Source organism: Mirounga leonina, unplaced genomic scaffold, assembly GCF_011800145.1.
Source record: "Mirounga leonina isolate KUSES-001 unplaced genomic scaffold, KU_Mleo_1.0 Mir_82, whole genome shotgun sequence".
Taxonomy (NCBI): Eukaryota; Metazoa; Chordata; class Mammalia; order Carnivora; family Phocidae; genus Mirounga; species Mirounga leonina.
Window position 1 is genome coordinate 12,423,602 of NW_023270825.1, and position 21,857 is coordinate 12,445,458.

Here is a 21,857-nt window from a genome sequence, read left to right on the forward strand (position 1 = left end):
CTCGGTTTATAACCTGGAACCCTCGGTTTATAGCCAGGAACCCTCAGCTTATAGCCTGGAACAGGCCTCACGTAGGGCATGGCCGGCTAGGTGTGTTACCTTGGCAACAGATGGAAGGGCCTGAGTCCAGTTCTGTTCCCCAGGTGCTCTGGAGGGCCCAACTGCCTTCCTTAGGTAACGTTGGTGGACCTCACATGAGTTTAGGATGTACAGTGCACAGGCCAAGGCATAGCCTCCCCAGTTAGAAACACCTAGAACAAAAAAAGATTCTATCATAGAAGTGGAAAGGTGATGGGGTCCATCACCCTGCCTCTAAGCAGCAGAACTCATCTCAAAGAATGGCCCCAAGGTCAGTGGCACCCATGGCACCAGAGAACTTGTGAGAAACAGATTCTTGGGCCCCAGCGCAGACCTACTTCATCAGAAACTCAGCAGGGAAGACAGGGAGCGCATAAGCTCTCCAGGTGATGCTGATTCAAGTTAAAGGTTGAGTCACTGCTCTAAACCAACTGGGTTACGTACTGTTACTAACCATCAGAGAAGATTTAGGGGCACCTGGATCGCTCAGCCGTTGAATGTCTGCTTTCGGCTCAGGTCATGATCTCAAGGTCCCTGCTCAGCGGGAAGCCTGCTTCTCCCTCTCCCACTCCCCCTGCTTGTGTTCCCTCTCTCGCTGTGTCTCTCTCTGTCAAATAAATAAATAAAATCTAAAAAAAAAAGAGAGAGAGAGAGAAGAAGATTAGGCTCTACCCCTAGGAAGCCTTTGCAGAGCTTCTGAAATTAGGAAACTCTCGGCGTGGCGGACCTGGATCCATCTTGCTGCGTGGAAGCTGGTCCTCCGAGGAGCTAGCTGACTGTGCGGCATCGCCTCTTCCTTGCTTGCAGAACGCTCCTAAGTCAGCCAGCCCCAAGGCGCCTATTCCCCAGTCTGGGGACGACCTCACTGGCTTTTCTCTGAAACCTGCCTGAGTTCTCCATTCAACTGAAGAAGGATTGATTAAGGACCTGCTAGACTCTAGGTGTCAGAGCTAAAAAAGGAAGAGGAACTCCGATGCAGGGGAGAGAGGGCCTGTGTGCACAGCCAACGCTCAGGGCGGGAGGGAGGTGCTCACAGAGGATGATGGGAGCACTCAGGAGGGGCCACTCATCCTGCCTGTTTTGGGAAAAATTCACAGAAAAGGTGTCATTTCATACGGGCCTTGTAGGCTGGGCAGGATTTGCCAGAGGAAGGGTGGAGAGGGGGGCATTTCAGGGAGGAAAAAAATGCAAACATACATTGAGTACAAAGGTGTGTGGCACATAAATACAAGGCATATATCAGAATGAGGCAGGTGAGGACCAGGCGAGCCAGGGGAGGGGCTTGTGGGGGACAGGCAGAGGGAGAGGGAGAGAGAATCTTAAGCAGACTTCACGCCCAGCATGGAGCCCGACACGGGGCTCGATCTCATGACCCTGACATCATCACCTGAGCTGAAATCAAGAGTCAGATGCTTAACCCACTGAGCCACCCAGGTGCCCCTCAATTATTTCCAGTTAGTTGGTGGTGTTGCTGATTTCAACTAAGTCCTTACTAATTTTCTGCCTACTGGATCTGTCCCTTTCCGATAGAGGGCTATTAAAGTCTCCATAGATATTAGAGTGGATATACCCATCTCTCCTGTACTTCTACCAGTTTTTGCCTCACATATTTGACACTCCTTTTTAGGAGCATACACATGAAGAAGTTTATGTCTTGGGGAGCCTGGGTGGCTCGGTTGGGTGTCCAACTCTTGGTTTTCACTCAGGTGGTGGTCTTGGGGTCATGGGATTGAGCCCTGCAGAGTCTGATTGGGATTCTCTCCTTCCCCTTCTGCCCCTCCCCTTGCTCACACTCACACACTCTCTCCCTCTAAAAATAAATGAATAAATAAAAACTTTAAAAAAATTGTTATGTCTTTGGGGCACCTGGCTGGCTCAGTCAGAAAAGCATGTGACTCTTGACCTTGCGGTTGTGAGTTCAAGTCCCACACTGGGTTACTTAATTAAAACTTGAAAAAAAGAATTGTTATGTCTTCAAAAACAAACAAACAAAAAGAATTGTTATGTCTTCTTGGAGTATTGACCTCTTTACGTTATGGACTGCCCCCTTTGACCCTGATAACTTTCCCTTCTCTGAAGTCTGCTCTGAGATTAATATAGCAACGTATGCTTTCTTTTGGTTACTGTTAGCCTGGTATATTTTTCTCCATCCAACCACTTTTAATCTATGTGTTTCTTTATATTTAAAGTGGGTTTCTTACAGACAACTATAGCTGGGCCTTGTTTTTTTATCCATTCTGACCATCTCTGCCTTTTAATTGGGGTATTTAGACAACTGACATTTAAGGTGATTAGTGATATGGCTGTATTAATATCTGCCACATTTTTACTGTTTTCTGTTTGTTGCCCTAGCTCTTTCCGCCCCCCCCATTTTTGTCTTCCACCATTTTTCTGCCTGTTGTGGTTTTAATTGAGCACTTTATAGGATTTTATTTTCTCTCATTTCTTAGCATATCAATAATACCTCTTTAAAAAAAAATTCTTTTTAGTGGTTGCCCTAGAGTTTGCAACATACATTTACAACAAATCCAAGTTCACGTTCAAACAACCATTTCACAGTTAGGGCAAACACCTTAGACAAAATATTCCTCATTCTTCCCTCCCATCCCTTATATGATTGCTGTCATCCACTTCACTTATATACATGAGTATAACTGAAGAGTCATTGCTATTATTATTTTGAACAAAGTGTTATCTGTTAGATCAATTCAGAACAAGAAAAATAAAAATTATTTTACCTTCATTTATTTATTCTCCAATGCCCTTCTTGGTGTAGATCTGAGTTTCTAACTTATGCAATTTTCCTTCTCCCTAAATAATTTCTTTTAATGTTTCCTGTAAGGCAGGTCTATTAGCAACAAATACCCTGTTTGAGAAATTCTTTCTTTCTCTTTCACTTTTGAAGGATAATTTCACAGTGCACGGAATTCTAGGTTGGTGGTTTTTTTCTGTCAACACTTTAAATATTGCATGCCACTCTACTGGCTTGTGTGATTTCTGAGGAGAAGTTGGATGTAATTCTTACCTTTGCTCTTCATTTATCCTGCTTGGTGCTCTCTGAGCTTCCTGGATCTATGGTTTGGTTTCTGACATTAATCTAGGGGGAAAATCTCAGTCATTATTGCTTTAAATATTGCTTCTCTTCCTTTCTGTCTTTCTTCTCCTTCTGATATTCCCATTACACGTAACAATTCTTGGATATTCTATTCTGTTTCATCCAGTCTTTTTCTCTTAGCTTTCTAGTTTTGGAAGTTCCTATTGTCATACCTTCAAGGTCAGAGGTGATTTTTCTCAGCTGTGTCCAGGCTGCTAATGGGCCCATTAAAGGCATTCTTCATTTCTGTTGCAGTGTTTTTGCTTTCTGACATCTCTTCATTTTTTCCTTAGATTTTTCCATGTCTCTGCTTATATTATCATCTGTTGGTGCATGTTGACTATTTTTGGGTATTTCCCTTCCCCAGGTAGGTTAGGCTCTGGTAAAACGGTTTCTCCTGAGGGCAGGCCTTGTTAAGAATGGAGTGCTCTTCTGGGTGTTATGCACAAACAATGAATCATGGAACACTACATCAAAAACTAATGATGTAATGTATGGTGATTAACATGACAATAAAAAATTAAAAAAAAAAGAATGGAGTGCTCTTGGGGGCACCTGAGTGGTTCAGTGGGTTGAGCTGCTGCTTTCGGCTCAGGTCATGATCTCAGAGTCCTGCGATCAAGCCCTGCACGGGGTGGGGCGGGGGGTCCCTGCTCAGTGGGGAGTCTGCTTCTCCCTCTGCCCCTCCCCCCACTTGTGCTCTCTCTCTCAAATAAATAAATTAAATCTTAAAAAAAAAGGATGGGGTGCTCTGATATATTTCAAAATAGTTTCTTCCTTCTACCCCCTAAAGCACAAGGGGACTTTTCTCTGATATCTGTAGTGTGGACTGAGTAGAGCTAATGGGGGTAGAAGTCACAAAAGTGTGGGGTCCCCCTGTGACTGGGGCCCCCTGGAGTTTTGAACTCTCAAACTTGTCCACACTGAGCCTCCAGCCATCCATCAGGTGCAGGTTTTCCTACCCTAGCCCTAATCCCCTCAGGGATTTCTGCTCATCTACAGGCTCTGTTTTGAGGAGGAAATGGGAGAGCCTTTCTTGGGTATCTGTCAAAATCCCTGAAACTTGTGGTGCAGTCAAGGATGGAGAACTGGGGCCTCAAAGGACCTGGGAAAGGTTGGTCCTGACGGGGAAAAGAGGGACAGGGCAGCCTACGGCAGAGGTAAGTTTGAAGGGAGGTGGGAAGCCTTCTGCCCCCTCCAAACGTTTACCAGATGGTTCTCTTCCTTTCCACCCTGCAGGAGGCACAGAGGAAAGCATGGACGACCCCGCTTCAGAGAGGCCTTCCCTGACCACTGATCTAAAGTGGCCTGCCGGTCCCTGTCTTCCATCTTCCTCTTGGCACTGTGTAGCATGAGCTGGTGTGTTGCTTTCGTAGGGCTCCTTGTCTGTCTGCTACCCCTAGAGCAGGAGCCCTGGGGAGCCCGACCCTTGCTACGTAACTCCAGGGCCGATGTTTGTTGGATGACTGAATGAGAGGCCAAAGGCTGAGAACCAGGTCCCCTTCTTGCCCTGGTGCCCTGGAGACTCCCCTCACAGAGGAGGGGAGCTTCTGGCCGGATAGGCTCCAGGCCTCCGGGTCCCTCCTCCTGGGTAGCCGGGCCTGACTGGCCCGCCATCTGAGCGCTTACCAGTGATGACAGCAAAGTCAGCCTCCGCGTCATAGGCGATCACATCCCCATTTCGAATGTGTCTCTTCACAGCCTCCTCGACTTTGCCCATCCCAAGCTCATTGCCCCCGTCACTGACTCCTGAAGGGAGGGGGAGCTGAGTCAGTCAGTGTACAGGATTGGGCAGAATGGGGGTGGTGGTTTGGGGGCAGGGTAGCCCCTCCACATGTGTTGTATTGCCTCAGGGAGGGGAAAAGTGTTGGCTCGGGGTCTATTTTCAGACAACCAGGAGATGTACTTCTCCTTCAGGTCTTCTAGAGACTTCTCTAGTTAAAAGTGAGTTGAACGGGGTGCCTGGGTGGCTCAGTCGTTAAGCGTCTGCCTTCGGCTCAGGTCATGATCCCAGGGTCCTGGGATCGAGCCCCGCATCGGGCTCCCTGCTCGGCCAGGAGTCTGCTTCTCCCTCTCCCACTCCCCCTGCTTGTGTTCCCTCTCTAGCTGTCTCTCTCTCTCTCTCTGTCAAATAAATAAAAAAATAAAATCTTAAAAAAAAAAAAAGTGAGTCGAAGTTTGGAACTCACCGGTGTGTGGCCATGTCCCTTACTGAGTCACGCTCTCTAGTCACAGACGGGGCACCCCCTATGCTGGTGCTATCAGGCCCATGGGAGAAGGGGTGTGGCTCCTGCTCAGGATGGGCTGCAAGGCCGTGAGCCCCATCTGTGTGACAGGGAACTGGTAGAGATGGTCAAGGCCAAATCTGTACTTCACTTTAAAGGCTTCTGGTGAAAGAGTACGAAATATATGTGTGTCAGTTCATCTTCGTCTACACCAGAAGGGTGCCCAGCGCCCTGTGAAGTAGCCGAATCAGGAATACAAACCACAGAGGTAGTTGGTTAGCATGTGAAAGAGACCAGGTCTCAAGGCCAGTCTGAGCGTCAGCACCTGAGGGTTTGTTGATCCACATAATAAATGCTAGAACAAACATGTTAGAATAAATCGGTGTTAGAAATTATTTAACTCACCGGTGAAATGAATGGTGTTGAAGATAGGTGAGTTGGCTAAAAATAATTCCCAGGCAGCTCCAGCCTCACAGGCACAAGATGAAAAAAGTTGAACCAACCCTGCAGCCTGTCGCCCTCATGGGTGGTGCTGGAGGAGCACCATTTGGTCCTGTGTCCCGATGTTTCTGGAGGATTCTGTAGGTCAGAGGTCAGCTGCCTCAAGATAACGGCTCACCCAAGGCCCTGGTCCAAGGCACGGTTGCACGGCTGTTTCTGTGTGGGTTTCTACGGGTGGAAGAGATCCACCTGAGGCCAGCATTCACTGTGAGGTGGTGGACGGGACTAGAGCTACCCCACCTCGAGCACCGGAGACCTGGGCGCAGCCGAAAGAAGCAGACGGTTGCTATGACCTGGTGCCTCAGGTCCACCCCCTGAGGATTTCTCAGGGGAGCCTCCTGTTCATCAGATTGAGATGAACGGACACACATCATTTTCTAGGCCCACAACAGCCGGCTGAATGAAGGGGAATAATAACAAAGCTAACATTGGTGTTTGTCTACTTCTGTCTCTGCTCTTTTTTTTTTTTTTTAAGATTTTATTTTACTTATTTGACAGAGAGAGAACACGAGAGAGGGAACACAGCAGGGGGAGTGAGGGAGAGGGAGAAGCAGGCTTCCCGTGGAGCAGGGAGCCCGATGCGGGGCTCAATCCCAGGACCCTGGGATTATGACCTGAGCTGAAGGCAGACGCTTAAGGACTGAGCCACCCAGGTGCCCGTCTCTGCTCTTTTGTACTTTATGAATTTAATCTTGTTTGCTCCTCAGGTCAGTCCTGCCTGTGGCCTTATTTTCCTCACTCAAGGGCACTCCCAGGGTCTCCGAGAGGGTTGGGACCTGGGTGCTAAGTGGAAGGTCAGTGCCATGTCCATGACAAGCCAGCTGCCTGTGGAAACTGAGGAACGGGGTATCGATGGAGCAGAGGAGAGAAAAGACAGGGGTGGCCCTGCTGGGCAGGGGGTCATAGGGACCACAAGAGAAGCCTGTGCTCCTGAGGGTAAGAGAAAGCTCCAGAGGTCCACAGAGGGAGCAGTTTGAAGGCACAAACAGCCAGCTCTACCTGCTTCCTCTGGGGTCTTGGGGGCATCCTTGGGGGGATCAGCAAAGATTGGGGTCCATGTGGCGGGGGAAGAACAGCTCCTTTGATCCTGATCGCCCCTTTGACTTGGAGACCCCTTCCTTCTACACTCTGGGCATTCCTTCCTCCAGCCCTCAAGTCCTCGGCCTGTCCAGCCCAGAGAGACAGGAAGCTGAAGCTAAGTGCGCTGTGGGTACCACACCCAAGGCCTCTTCTGGAAAAGACCAGGAGCTTTGCAGAAACTTTCTACTCAACCAGGAAGACTTTCATTGTCTCATCAAAACCTCAAAAGCCAAAGGTGACTAATGAATCTGGGAAACACTCTGAAGTGTTTGAACGAAGAGAACAATTAAACACAGAACGAGAGGGGCGCCTGGGTGGCTCAGTCGTTAAGCGTCTGCCTTCGGCTCAGGTCAGAATCCCAGGGTCCTGGGATCGAGCCCCGCATCGGGCTCCCTGCTCCGCGGGGAGCCTGCTTCTCCCTCTCCCAGTCCCCCTGCTTGTGTTCCCTCTCTCGCTGTGTCTCTCTCTGTTAAATAAATAAATAAAATAAAATAAAATAAATTTTAAAAAAACTTCACTGTCTTGGATACAGCAGCTTTAGAACAAGTTTTAAATCAGGTAGTATTAAGTCTTCTTTGTTCTTTTTAAAAGTTATTTTGGCTATTCTAGGCCCTTTGCATTTCCATTTGAATTTTAAACTCAACTTGTCAGTTTCTACAAAAAGCCAGCTGGTATTTGGATTGAGATTGCATTGATTATAAAGCAAACTGAGGACAAATGACATCTGGACAATATAGAATCTTCCCATGAATGTAGTATATCTCCATTTTTTTCAGGTCTTTAATTTTTTTAGCAGTGTTTTGTAGTTTTTAGTGTGTGCCCATCTGTAATTAGATTTGTCCTTAAATATTTCAGGGGCACCTGGGTGGCTCAGTCGTTGAGCGTCTGCCTTCAGCTCGGGTCATGATCCCAGGGTCCTGGGATCGAGCCCCACATCGGGCTCCCTGCTCCGCGGGGAGCCTGCTTCTCCCTCTCCCATTCCCCCTGCTTGTGTTCCCTCTCTCGCTGTGTCTCTCTCTGTCAAATAAATAAATAAAATCTTTAAAAAAACAAAAAACAAAAAAAAAACACAGAACGAGAAACTTGCCTTCGTTACCCGAGGATCTATACCTACCGCCAGGGGAGGGGAACGCTGTTCTGGGACTTGTGTCAAGCCTTTCAGAAATTCACGAAGGCAACATGATGCCATGAAAAGCATGTCGGAAGTGGTCCTGGGAGTCTGGACTCCTAATTCTACCAGCAACGCTAATTGGCGAGGTGACCTCAAGGAACTTCCTGGGCCTCGTTTTTGGACACTCTGCCTGCCTTACCTACTTGCCAGGGTTTTAAAGAAGCTTCAAAAATATGTTGGTGTGAGACCTCTTTGAAAAAGATAAAGTTCTGTACAAACACAAAGGGTCACATTATTATACTATTAGCAGTCAAAATATCGCATTAATCACGTATTGAAGTTATACTTAAAAATCAATGCATTCGTGGGTGCCTGGGTGGCTCAGTCGGTTGGGCGACTGCCTTCGGCTCAGGTCATGATCCTGGAGTCCCGGGATCGAGTCCCGCATCGGGCTCCCTGCTCGGCAGGGAGTCTGCTTCTCCCTCTGACCCTCCTCCCTCTCATGCTCTCTGTCTCTCATTCTCTCTCTCTCAAATAAATAAATAAAATAAAAAAAAATTAATGCATTCTAAGATGAAACACAGTATACATGGTACATTTGTCCTATATGACCAATAGAATATACCATGCTTCAATTTTATTATTGTTATTATTTTATTATTAGTTTTAGTATTTTAGAGCTGGGCGAGTAGAACACGCTCGATTAAGCGGCATTTCCCTTTCTTGCTTGTGGGAATGCTGGATTTCTAAGTGACAGTGTCTTTTTTTTTTTTTTTAAAGATTTTATTGATTTATTTGACAGAGAGAGACACAGCGAGAGAGGGAACACAAGCAGGGGGAGTGGGAGAGGGAGAAGCAGGCTTCCCGCCGAGCAGGGAGCCCGATGCGGGGCTCGATCCCAGAACCCTGGGACCATGACCTGAGCCGAAGGCAGACGCTTAACCGACTGAGCCACCCAGGCGCCCCTACTTCAGAGAGTTTTAAAGAGGCTTCAACAATATAGTGGAGAAAATGCACAAGAGGTACTTCGCAGACAGCCCTGTACCTACTCAGGGCACAGGAAGTGGTGGTATTTGTGGTTGCTTTTGTAATTATCAAGACAATCCAACTTAAAAATATGAAAATTGCACTTTTATATCTCTCTAAATCCCCCCATGATGGAGTTCTTTATTTTTTTGTAAGATTTAGTTATTTATTCTAGAGAGAGAGAAAGAGAGAGAACTGGCGGGGGTGAGGGGGGCAGAGGGAGAGGGAGAATCTCAAGCAGGGATCCCCGCTGAGCGTGGAGTCCGAAGCTGGGCTCAATCTTACGACCCTGAGATCATGACCCGAGCCGAAATTAAGAGTCAAGCGCCTTCAACAGATGAATGGATAAAGAAGATGTGGTCCATATATACAATGGAATATTACTCAGCCATCAGAGAGGATGAATAGCCAACTTTTACATCAAAATGGATGGGACTGGAGGAGATTATGCTAAGTGAAATAAGTCAAGCAGAGAAAGTCAATTATCATATGGTTTCATGTATTTGTGGAACATAAGGAATAGCATGGAGGACATTAGGAGAAGGAAGGGAAAAATGGGGGGGGAATTGGAGGGAGAGATGAACCATGAGAGACTATGGACTCTGAGAGACAAACAGGGTTTTAGAGGTGAGGGGGTTGGGGGGGTTGGTTAGCCTGGTGATGGATATTAAGGAGGGCACGTACTGCATGGAGCACTGGGTGTTATACGAAAACAATGAATCGTGGATCACCACATCAAAAACTAATGATGTATTGTATGGTGACTAACATAACATAATAAAATAAAAAAAATAAGAGTCAAGTGCTTAACTGACTGAGCCACCCAGGCGCCCCATGATAGAGTACATTAAAATCTTTGTTATGGAAAACTGTGTGGCGGTTCCTCAAAAAGTGTGAAATAGAATTACCACATGATCCAGCAATTCCACCCCTGGGTCCGCAGCCCAAAGAATTGAAAGCAGGGTCTCGAGGAGATACTTAGACACCCTTGTTCACTGCAGCATTATTCACACTAGGCAAAAGGGATGAACACCAACAGACGAACAAAGAGGCAGAGTGTGGTATGTACATACAAGGGAGTATTATCTAGCCTTAAAAAAGGAAGGAAATTCTGACATACGCTACAACGTGGATGAATCTTGAGGATAATTTGCTAACTGGAATAAGCCAGTCCCGGAAGGACAAATACTATATGGTCCCTATGGTTATATGAGGTACTATAGCAGTGGATTTGTAGAGGCAGAAAGTAGGGGCTGGGGTCGAGGGGGAATGGAAAGTCATTGTTTATGGGTAGAGCATTCCTGTTTGGGAAGATGAAAACATTCTGGAGATGGATGGTGGGGATGATTGCCCAGCAATGCAGATAGACCTTAATACCACTGAACCGCATGCTTAAAATGGTTAAAATGGTGAAATTTATGTTATGTATATTTTACCATAATAATAAAAAAATCTGAACTCTGAATGCCTGGCTATGCCCCTTGGTTGTGTAGAATGTGGTGGCATCATAGATGCTTGGAATCAGGCCACTGAGTAGGTTTTAGAAAGCAATCCTGAGGCTCCACGCCCAGGGCAGAAAAAAAGCAGCCACTGAGAAGCAGAGTCAACAGGAGGAAGGAACTTTGACCCTGAATTTCCCCTAGACCTATATCCATGGTGATGAAAAGCCTCTTTAGAACAGGACCTCCGACTGGGATCAATATGTTCTCTGTTCTGCAGGGAGAACACCACTTCTGGACCTTCCCCCTAGGAGAATTTCAGTTATATACCTAATGAAGGTATATAACCAATTTATCCATTTGGTCCATTTATGCTCAAGACAGGGACGAAATGACTAAGCCTCTTTTTTAGGCCAGCAGGATCCATTTAGTTACAGTGGGAAGTAATCCACTCCTGGGAAGCCGGCTCCCTGGAAAGAGTTAACGCATCTTCTCCAAAGAGAGCACAAGCCTCTCTCCCCACAATCAGATCTGCCCGGCCTCCCTCCACTCAGCAAATAGAGCAGCACCTGCGTTAACTGGCATCAGGGATCCCACACCAGAGAATTTTCTAGCTTCTCCCTGAAGATCCAGAGCTTTGTTTATATGTCAACCATTTGGAGAATATAAACATCTCTAATATGAACCACACATGTTTCTGCTGCTTTAAATGGCATATGGGATCCACGACTGAACTTTTTCTTGGTGACTCAGGGTCCTCATTATGATCATCAAGTTCTGCTGCGAGCTGCAGGACAGCTATGCCCGCCAGGCCTATTAAAGCAGTGTTTTTAAGTTCTAACTGGACACGCATTAGTGGGTTGTGAAATAAATTTATTAGGCCAGGTCAGCATTTCCAGAAAAGTAAAACAGAACACTGTAGAATAGAATAGAATAGACTGGAATAGAAAACGTCAGAATATACTGCACATCGCAAGAGTAAATACTGTTTTCTGAATCTTCGTTTTAGTTGTGGGTGTGGGTACGCACACGTGTGTGCGTCCTGTTTGCAATGCAGAAGGTATTACTGCTGTCAAAAAAGTTTTAGAAACGCTGTATTAAAAATGGTAAGATCTGGGGGTGCCTGGGTGGCTCAGTTGGTTAACCATCTGCCTTTGGCTCATGTTGTGATCCCAGGGTGCTGGGCTCCCTGCTGGTGGGGAGTCTGCCTCTCCCTCTCCCTCGCTCCTCCACAACACCCCCCATCCCCGCTTGTGTGTGCACGCACTCTGTCTCCCAAATAAAGTCTTTTTTTTTTTTAAAAAGCACAGTCACAGTATCAATAACACACTTTAAAGTTTGTAATAAATTGCTTAGATCTTAAAAGTTCTCATCACAGGGGCGCCTGGGTGGGCTCAGTTGGTTAAGCGACTGCCTTCGGCTCAGGTCATGATCCTGGAGTCCCTGGATCGAGTCCCGCGTCGGGCTCCCTGCTCGGCAGGGAGTCTGCTTCTCCCTCTGACCCTCCCCCCTCTCATGCTCTCTCTCTCTCTCTCATTCTCTCTCTCAAATAAATAAATAAAATCTTAAAAAAAAAATTTGTAAGATCTGAAATGCATCCCTACATACAATAAAGATGTATTTTTCAAAATGTCTGATCACGACACACAGTAAAAAGAACACACGCATTTGCACAAAATTTCACGAGAGAGTACTTAGCATTACGACACAGGACGTACGATAGTATTTCTGTTTCTCATTCCCCTTGCAAACGTGCCGGTTACCCCACTGAAATGACTCACTTCTCTCTAATGGGTCATGACCCAGTTTGAGAAACTGCTAGTTTTCGGTTTTTATAATTTTCCTATCTTCCTCCTCTATCAGGAGGGCATGCCATGCCCAGAAATGCTTTGTGAAGCCCCCAGGACTCCTGGAAACCCAGCAGCCTGGCCCGTCAGAACCCCTGGGCACATGGCTCTGTTCTCCCTGGAGTCAGCAAAGTGAATAGAGCGTGGGCTTTTCCACCATCACCTGCTTACGCTGGGATGGGATGCACATACCTCGGTGACTTGGGGTCTCCATCTTTGCAGAGAAATGCCTGAGCGGCTCCCGCTGATTCACCTTGGAAAGTTAATAAGGGGATCGGTGTCTTCAGAACACCTTGAAAATAAAGGCAAAGGGTTGACACATCAGCCCTCGTGTTGCATTTTGGAAATTCATGTTGGCTTTTCCGAAGCTGCTTTGGAAAGCATCACTATCACTACCTACCTGTCGAATACTTTGTTAGGAAAGCTGAGACCTCAACCCGAGAATGAGAATACTTGTTTACTTATAGTCCTTAGTAAACCCTCGGTTGCCGGAGTGTGTGACCCTGAGTGGCGTGGAATTGGGCTACTGTCACCACTATTGGGGGCTAGCAAATATGCTGCCTGTAGATGTCCATGAGACCCCATGAATGGAGGCCTATTCTGGCTCACTGCCATCGTGAGTGCTGGGGACACGTGGCGCCCATGGTGACCCGGAGCTAGCCCTCCACTAAGCACCTGACATGCATGCTCTCACTTAATTGTCACAACAGTTCTATGTGATAAGAACCATTATTAACCCCATTTTACAGAAGAGGAAAACTGAGGCTCAGAGGTGCTATGTAAGTCAGATGAAGCCAAGGATGGAGGTCAGTGTCACGACCCCAGTTTCCACCCCAAGTTCTCATCCGCTCCCCCCCTCCTCCCCTCCCTGCATACCTTCAGGGAAGTTCTAGAACAACAGTGGAGAGGTCCCAGAGTCTGGGCGTGGAATTAGCTACTGGTATTGGAGTGATTGCCAAAGTGATTTTGACTCTCAAAAAACAGCACCTTCTCTCATTACAATAATAATACGCATTAATGTAGAATATGTGGGAAGCACACACAAATCCCAAATTAAAATAAAAGTGACTTGGTTGTCATTAACGAATCCACCTCCTAGCAGGTGGAGGTAGAATGCTTGTGCATTCACTGGCCCAGGATGAGATCTCCATGCAGAGCTTGAGACGGCGAACAGGGGGCCTGCGACAGGGATGGACCCAGCACTTACGGTCCCACTGGTTCTGCGGAACCCCCCGGCCCACTCTGGGGACCAGAGGGGCTGCCATAATCTCCATCATCAGCCCCTCACACACCTCACATAAACCCAGCCCAAGTAAGCACCCTGTCCATGTTAAAACCACATGGTATTATAAATGTGGCTGCTTCCCACCTCAGCTTCACCATATGGCTGTCCCAAGCCCTTTCGGAGCTGCCACTGCCCCCCTCCCTCAGTGGGTAGAGAAGCCAGAATCATTGGCAGAGACCCTAAGGGGCCCCCAGCGTGGCTCCCTCCAACATCCCTCCCCAGTCCCACCCCATGTCTAAGGGGGAAAGACAAGGAGAGGACAGTCAGTCCATCAAGGGATACTTGCCGAGCACATTCTGCATGGGACAAGCCAGGAAACGGGGGTGGGGTGGGGTGGGGAGTGTGGTCACAACAAGCTGAAAGACCCAGCCCCTTTCTGTGCTGTGAGGATCAGCCTGGTGACCCAGCAAGGGGACTGACTACAACCAAACAACAGTCCTAGCTGTGTAACCTTGGACAAACCACAGAAACTCCCTTAGCTGTGGTTTCCTCCTCTGCAAAACGGGGTTAGTCATGTCTCCCTTGACCCAGCATTGCCGTGGATGCAATGATGTGATATGGGCCAAACACTGAGCTGGGGGGTCTTGCATGTAGTAGGTGCTAAGTTAAGGCTGGTGATTTCTTACTTCCTGACATTGGATCAAGGATACAGGATACTAGTAAGAAGGGGCACCGGGGAGCCAAACAGGGCAGGGAACCTAACATACCCCCCCAGAGGGGCACACAGAGAGAAAGAGTCTCTGCAAAGGAACGTCAGCGCAAGATATGAACCCGCACCTGAGCTGCAAAGAACCAATTTATCCATTTGGTCCATTTACGCTCAAGACAAGGAAGAAATGACTAAGCTTTTTCTTCTTTAAACATGTGCAGCCTTTGGTTATAAAAAGAACTGAACTAATTTTCATTAAAAGGCCAAATCTTTTTCCCTTTCTTCGTCCACATGTCACAAAAGTCCTGCAAAATTGAATAGAGCAGACACTACCTTCTAAACCACCCCATGGGCGAGCCCCAGTTCCGAGCCCCCGAAAGCAGCTGGAGCCTCTGAGCCAGGCCAGCAGGTGAGCTGCGAGGGCAGAGCTGCCTCTGGGAAAGTGGGCAGCTAAAAATATCCAAGCCGCTTGTCAGATGGGGGAGGCTGCCAGCCTGTTGGCAGCGGCTGGGACTGTGGCCCACCCATCCTCCTTGTTCACAACATGGTCCTTCCGTGTCCCTCGGTCCTCTGTGCAGTTCCTTCCTGGCCTCCCTGGTGGCTCCCCCTCTCCTCCTTGACCTTTCAATGTGGAGCATCCCAGGGTGTAATCCTGGGACCTTCTCTCTGTCTCTTATTCCCTGGGTGATCTCACCCCGTGTCTGGACTTAAAAGGCCATCAATATGCCAACCGGTCTCCGATTTCTCTTTCCAGCCCAGACGGCTCTCCTGAACTTGACTCGTAGATCTGTCTACTTGACGTCTCCACTTGTGTGGCTACAGATTGCTCACACTGAGGCTCAGACCTGCACTCTTTTAAGATTTTTTTTTTAAATTGTAATTGTGGTAACCTACATAATGTGACTTTTACTTCCTTAGCCATTTCTAAGCGTACAGGTCTCTGGCGTTGAGTACGTTCACGCTATAGTTGTCTCCAGCACCACCACGTCTCCAGAACTTTCTCATCTTCCCCAACTGGAATTCTGTCCCTAATCAACACTCCCCAGCAGCCCCCCCAACCCCCGGACCACCGTTCTTCTTTCTGTCCCTACAACAGCAGTTGCTCTCAGTCCCTCGTGTAAGTGGAGTCCTACAGGATTTTGTCCTTTGTGACCGGCTTATTTCACTCAGCATGATTCCTTCCAGGTTCACCCATCGGTCAGAATTTCCTTCCTTTTTAAGGCTGAAGGACATATTCCATTGTCTGTCTAGACTGCATTCTGTTTATCGGTTCATCCGTGGACAGACCCTTGGCTTGTCTCTGGTGAATAACGCTGCTGCGAACGCGGATGTGCAAGTATCTGTTTGCGTCCCCGCTTTCGGTTCTTTTGGGGTGATACCCAGAAGTGGGATTGCTGGATCATGGGCGATTTTCTACATTTTTTGAGGAACCGCCATACTGGTTTCCACAGCGGCCACACTGTCGGATGTTCCCAGGAGCAGCGTCTCCGCGGTGTGGGTCCCCGGCAGCTGCGCCCTCCCCGTCACCCTGCCCGAACTGTGCAGCCATCCTCATCCCCTGTCTCACACCTGCGTCCAATCCACCCGGAATCATGACTCTCCCTTCAAAATACAGACAGAGCTGTCTACGTCTCGGAACCTCCACCTGCACCGTTCATCGGTTTGGGGTTCTCTGAAACCAGAGTCTGACACAAAGACTCCGGTGCAGGCGGTTTATTTGGGAGACGACCCCAGGGGGCAGGTGGGAAGGGCAGAAAGTGAGGGCAGGAAGGAGGAAAAACCAACAGGGGGGAATGGGCACTTTCGAGGTCACTGCTCCAGGCAGTGGGGTCCCAGTTCCACGGGGACCTGCCTGTCTCTGAAAGACAAGAGGCAAGGCTCCTGTGCCCTGTGCCCCCCTGGCTGAGGGGCTCCCGGAGACACCAGTCCCCTTACTTGTGGACTGAGTAGTTTTGCACAGCTTTGAAGAAACCCCGAAACGCATTTTCAGGGGCACAGAGACACAGGCAGCGGGAAGTAGGTCAGGGCACCAGGCTCCGCGCCGATGCCCGCACAACCCTAGTGGGAAGAGGAGAGGCGACGAGCTGCGGCTCACAGTGCACCCCAGCCGATCCTGACGCGGACAGCGGCACGGCCTCACGCCAGCGTCGCCTGCAGCTCTCAGGCACCTGCGTGCTCCAGGAGGCTGTGCGGCGCGGGGCATCCGCCCCGCTGGCCCGGGAGGGACCCTGCCACCTCTGGTTTCGACTATCGCACCTCCACCCCCCTCCGGGGGGTCGGGGGCTGGGGTCCGGGCTGGCCTGGGTTGCTGAGTCCCCTGCAGGTCACACAGGGAGGGGAGCAGGTGCACAGCAGGACCCTGGGCTCTGGAGCCTGGAGGACCCGGGTTCAAACTCGAGCTCACCATTCCCACCCAGGCAACTCACCCGGACCCCTCAGAGACTCAGCCTCTTCATCCATAAAATGGGGCTAATGCTGCTGATACCAGAGAGGTTTCGAACAGGAAGGAAAACGCCCCCTGTCCGGTGCATAGCCCTGAGCTGGGTGCTTGGCAGGAGCTCCACACACCCGGCCCCCCCCCCGACCCCCACAGCCTCTGCCCGCAAAGGCCCGTTGGGGGGAAACGGACTATCCTCATCTCACTCCTCACCTTGCTCAACAGCTTCTTCCACAAGCCTCTCGAACAAACTCAAGGCTCTCTGGTCAACGATCATGGAGACGCCCTTCCCCAGGGCCTGCAGGAAGGCGGCCAGGGCCATGGCCCCCGGAGGGCGTCCGTCTCTTCTGGGGGCTGGTGGTTGAAGTGTGTGGGGCAGCCGGTGGTGACGAGCACCGAGCGGACGTGCGACAGCAACAGGGAGTCTCGCAGCCGCTCATCTCTGCAGAGCAGGTGTCCGATCCCCTGCTGGCCTAAAATTATTTTCAGATTTATTTATTCGCTTGAGAGAAAGAGAGAAGGCGGGGGGGGGGTGCGGTGGCAGAGGGAGAGAGAGAGAGAGAGAGAGAGAAACAGACTCCGCACTGAGCGGGGAGCCCGACGCGGGGCTCGATCTCACGACCCTGAGGTCACGACCTGAGCTGAAACCAAGAGTCGGTGACCCAACCGACTGAGCCACCCAGGCACCCCATTTTTTTTTAAGTCATAGATTAAAAAAAAAAAAGTCATAAGATAACGTCATGCGTTTCAGGTAGAAACTTATGTAAACAGCAGTTTGGTTTTTTATTTACTCTTGTTTCTGAAGTGGATTTGAGGGGATGTGGCAGAGACTGCTGGTTGTTCCCCAGAATTCCTTCTCCGCCCCCGCCCCCAGGCACGAAGGGGAGCCGGTCTGTGGCTGACCAGCAGCTCTTCCGGTTAGGGCTTCCAGTCTTCCATGAGCCTAGGTCCTCTCTGCCACATCCGGAGAGCAGCCAAAGGGACCAGGAGTGGAAGTCATTTGCACCCCCTCTGGGCCTGCCACCCCCCGACCCCTGCCTTCCTCCCTTCCTCCCTTCCCAGCTGTTGACAACCAGCACCTCCTGGGGTCACAGGGGGTCATGGCAGAGCTTCTGGCTGGAGCAGGTCCCCCTTCCCGCTGAACACCTACACTCACCAGGGAAGGCCTGCTCTGGACGGTTGCGTGAGAGGCACATACTCGTACTGTATTTGAGGAAAGCATCTTGGGGTTATTTGTTCTAGCGGTCTAGCAGACTCTAACTGATGCAGGAATGTTGAAGGAGAGGCAACAGGACTGCCCTAGTCGGGGAGTCACCAGAAGAAGGCCCTCAGACAAGGACTTGGGTGCAGGTATTTCTACAGAAAGTGAGCCCAGGAACACTAAGTCAGAAGATGGAAGAAGTGTGAAAAAAGGGAGAAAAGCTCCTGAAGAATGAATGTGTGAGTGAGCAAATTAACTACAAAGGCAACTGGGCCTCAGTCCTGCCTGAGCTGCTCTAGGAAACTGTGGGGTCCACACCTCAGGGCTCTCCTGCCAGAGGACAGGGGGACCAGGCATTGATGCACCTGCTCCTGCCCCTTGTTGGGTGCAGGGGAGACAGGCAGGGCACCAGCATTATCGGCTCTAATGCCCTCCGGTGGCTGCCAACCTGGTCCCGGCTGGACAGCACAGACCCCTAGGGCCTGTCATTGTGCCCCTGTCCATACTCAGGTCACCCCCAGGCATATCTGGGCCTGGTGAAGGCAGGATGTGACTCAGAACTCCTCCCCCAGCTGTGGCTAAAATGAGAGGTAGACCAACGGATGGGGCCTGAGGGTGTCAGCTTGCCCTTGAGGTGCATGGAGAACATGGAGGGACACAGGGTTGGGGTCCTGTTGTGGAGGGACAGTTCCAGACTTGGAATTCGGAAACTTACGTTCAAGCCCAAAGTAGCTGTGGGACCTTGGCCTCGTCCCTGGATTGCTCTGGGCCTCTGTTTTCCTACGTGGAGCATGGGGAGGGGGTCCAGGTGGAGGGAGGCTGCAGGAAAGGGCCCTGCACATGCCTGCAGTGGGGGTGGAGACTGGAACATTTGTCTGGAGGGTGATTTGTACTCAGATTTGTACGTGCCCCTTATACCAGCTATTCACGTCCAGGAATTTATCCTGATAAAGGGATCGTGGGGATGTACACACAAATAGTCAGAGGGTGTTGACTGCAGCCTTGTTTATGGTGTCAAATGATGGATGTTAATAAAAATGGTGGAATGTCTATAAAATGGAATTCTATGCGCACATTAAAAAGGATGTTGTAGAAGACTAATGACATGGAAAGATGTTCACAATATATTAAAAAGGGGAATATATATATACATAAAGAATATATATTCTTTTTTCAGTCTTACAGGCTTAAGACTGAAGAAAAGGACTTTAAGGGCAAATATTGAACTGTTTGTGAATAACGGTTAATTGTGATGGGATTCTGGTTATTTTCACTGCCTCTTTACGTTCATATATTTTCTGATGTTTCTACAATGAACGCGGATTGCTGTTGGTGAAAGGGGAGAAGAACAATATTTTTAAAGAAAAAAACCGGAAAGTAACCTATTTCATAGGATGTGATAAACATCAAAAGAGAGAGGAGGGCAGAGAGAACTTTTTTAAATTTAGAGCAGCCGATGAGCTCATCATTTATGATGGTTTTTGCATGAGAGCAAACATCGTCACTCTAAACTTTGCCTTCCTTCTTATTCTCCAGGCACCTCAAATGCAAGCCAATGTCCTCTCAAAAATGACTGAGTGCCTCTATTATTAAGCCCAGTGAGCAATGCTCAGTATACTGCCATTAATCTTATATCTGCTTATTTCATATAGCAGGAATCAAAAGCATCTATTGTTCTTGAGGATGAACGATGTTCCTTCATAGACAGTATTGGCCCATCTGGACACTCATAAATCTGCCTTTCCCCTATTCCTCATGCTTCAAACCTAGACACAGTCTGCACAAACCAAAGGGGGGTTTGTGGATGCCCTCCCGGCTCATTTTTATTAAGCTGGGGTGCGCCGAGTCTGCCGTAAATTTACTTACCACTTACTTTTTTATCTGAGCTAATGGCAGAGTTAATAATTCACCTTCCCTCACGACCCCTGTGCTGAATGGAAGGGCTGTTAGCCTGGGTAAGAGTGTTTGTGAGGGAGAAAGTATTGCAGAAATTAAAAAGAAATATCCACCCAGGAGATCAGCCTATGTAAGAGGCTCTAGGTACACACAGCCACGAGCTTCTATCTCTATATGTGTATGTGTCTGTCCTAAAAGGGGCATCAGGGGTAGGCACTGATCCCAGATTTACTGTGAGTTTATGTGCAAAAGAAACCAGACTCTCCGCTGAAAGAATGAATGAATGAACAACACAACAGACAGACAAAACATCAAAAAGCTAGGCCTTGTAGTTTTGAAGGAAGTTTTGCTATGTCCACCTTTGGTCCCAAGCCCAGGGGAGAGAGCAGACATTTTTAAGGCCGTTCTGCACTGTTTGATTCTTAGCCACGGTATTAGTTCACGCAAAATGGCACCCAGCTTGGTGGCTCTATGACTGTGCCCAGGTGCTGTTCTCTGTCCCAGTGTCACTGTTCTCTGTCTGGGTGCTGGGACTTCAGCCAGGAGGCTCGACCTCTCCAAGCTGACCTCACCCCTCTGCTTTCCACAGGGACCCCAGCACCATCTATTCAGATATCTGGCAAACAGGGGTCTGATGGGCCAACAGGGAGACCAGGTACACCTCCTCCAGACCTTCAAAGTACAAAGAGCACCCAGGTCAAGAATCACAGCCCATGAGAAGGTATGAGCCAGCAGAGGCCAGAGCACTCTTTTAACTGGCCCGGTGGGACTGTGATATACCATGTAAACTCAGATTCCAATTTATCCAACCCTTATCGATAGTGGGCCTTGGAGTCAGTGGGTGCGGATTCAACGTCTGCCCCCACCATGTGCCAGCTATGTGGACTTGGGCAAGTTTCTTAACCCTATATGCCTCAGTCTCCTCATCTGTTAAAGGCAGTTAGTAATACCTGCCCCATAGGGTCAGTGGAAGAATCTAAGATGAAATGTGCTAAAGCTTTGAGCACATGCCTGGTCCAAGGTAAAACTCAGTAGATGATAGCTATCATTCTTATTACCCATCACACCCCGCAAAAAGGAGGTCTAGTTGTTATTTCTCCTGTTATACTGATGAGAAACTGAGGCAGAGAGCCCCAGGGAAGGCTGAACCTTCATTCTCTCTGGAACCTTTGCCAGAAAATGGATTGAATTTCTGTGCACACCTGCGCCCTCTGCTGGCCACCTTGGATTAGACATGGGGCTCTTCAGTGACCATGCCCGGGGATGAGAAAAACCCCTCAACTAGCTGGCAGCCAACCTCCTCCTAATTGGAACCAGAAGACCCCTAGTGGATCCCATGTCTAGAAGCCAGTGGGTCACAAGCCACAGAAGGACTGTCCTTTCTCTGAGACGCAATATACAATATACGTGTTGGTTGCAAACTCTTATGAGGCTATCACCTGCAGGGTCCTGCCCCACCAGCATCCTCAGAGGAGTGGGGATCCAGCCCCTGCCCCTACCTCTGCTGCCCAGCACAAAAACATCTATTCTACACCCAAGCCCAGGGCGATGGCGCAAAAGGAGGAGATTAGGGACACAGGGGTGACTTTGTTTAAATGGTGGCAGTTGGTGACCTAGGAACCATACTACTCCCTTTTTTCTTACCATCCCAGTCCCAATTTAGTCGTGATGGCAATGTGTCCAGCTAATAAGCTCACCTTCCAAACTCCCTCTTATGTTTAGTGTTGAAAATTCGGGGAAAAAAACAAATAAAAAACCAAAAATTATTCACATTCGAACTACCCAGAGATCATCAACATCAGGATTTTGGTGTATTTACTTCTTTTAGGGATTCATACGTACTATAGGCATTTAAAAAAAAATCACACTGTGGGAATGCACAGTAGAGGCAAAGAGAGAATTTAGGCAGCTGACCCTTGTAAATGGAGATGGAGGTTGAGGGGAAAGAGGACTCAAGCAAATATCTTAATGATTCCCAGGTAACTTTT

At 48.8% G+C, this 21,857-nt stretch overlaps 1 protein-coding gene across 1 annotated transcript in view; it reads right to left on the reverse strand.

Moving 5' to 3' along the window:
- The window catches only part of DGLUCY (D-glutamate cyclase), a 47,943-nt gene that overhangs the window by 7,729 nt on the left and 18,357 nt on the right, over positions 1-21,857 (reverse strand). The window contains 6 exon segments of the mRNA XM_034992992.1: positions 100-251; positions 4,802-4,921; positions 6,638-6,828; positions 12,594-12,693; positions 16,986-17,108; positions 17,111-17,245. Of these exon segments, the coding sequence (XP_034848883.1) occupies positions 100-251; positions 4,802-4,921; positions 6,638-6,828; positions 12,594-12,693; positions 16,986-17,108; positions 17,111-17,245 (821 nt within the window).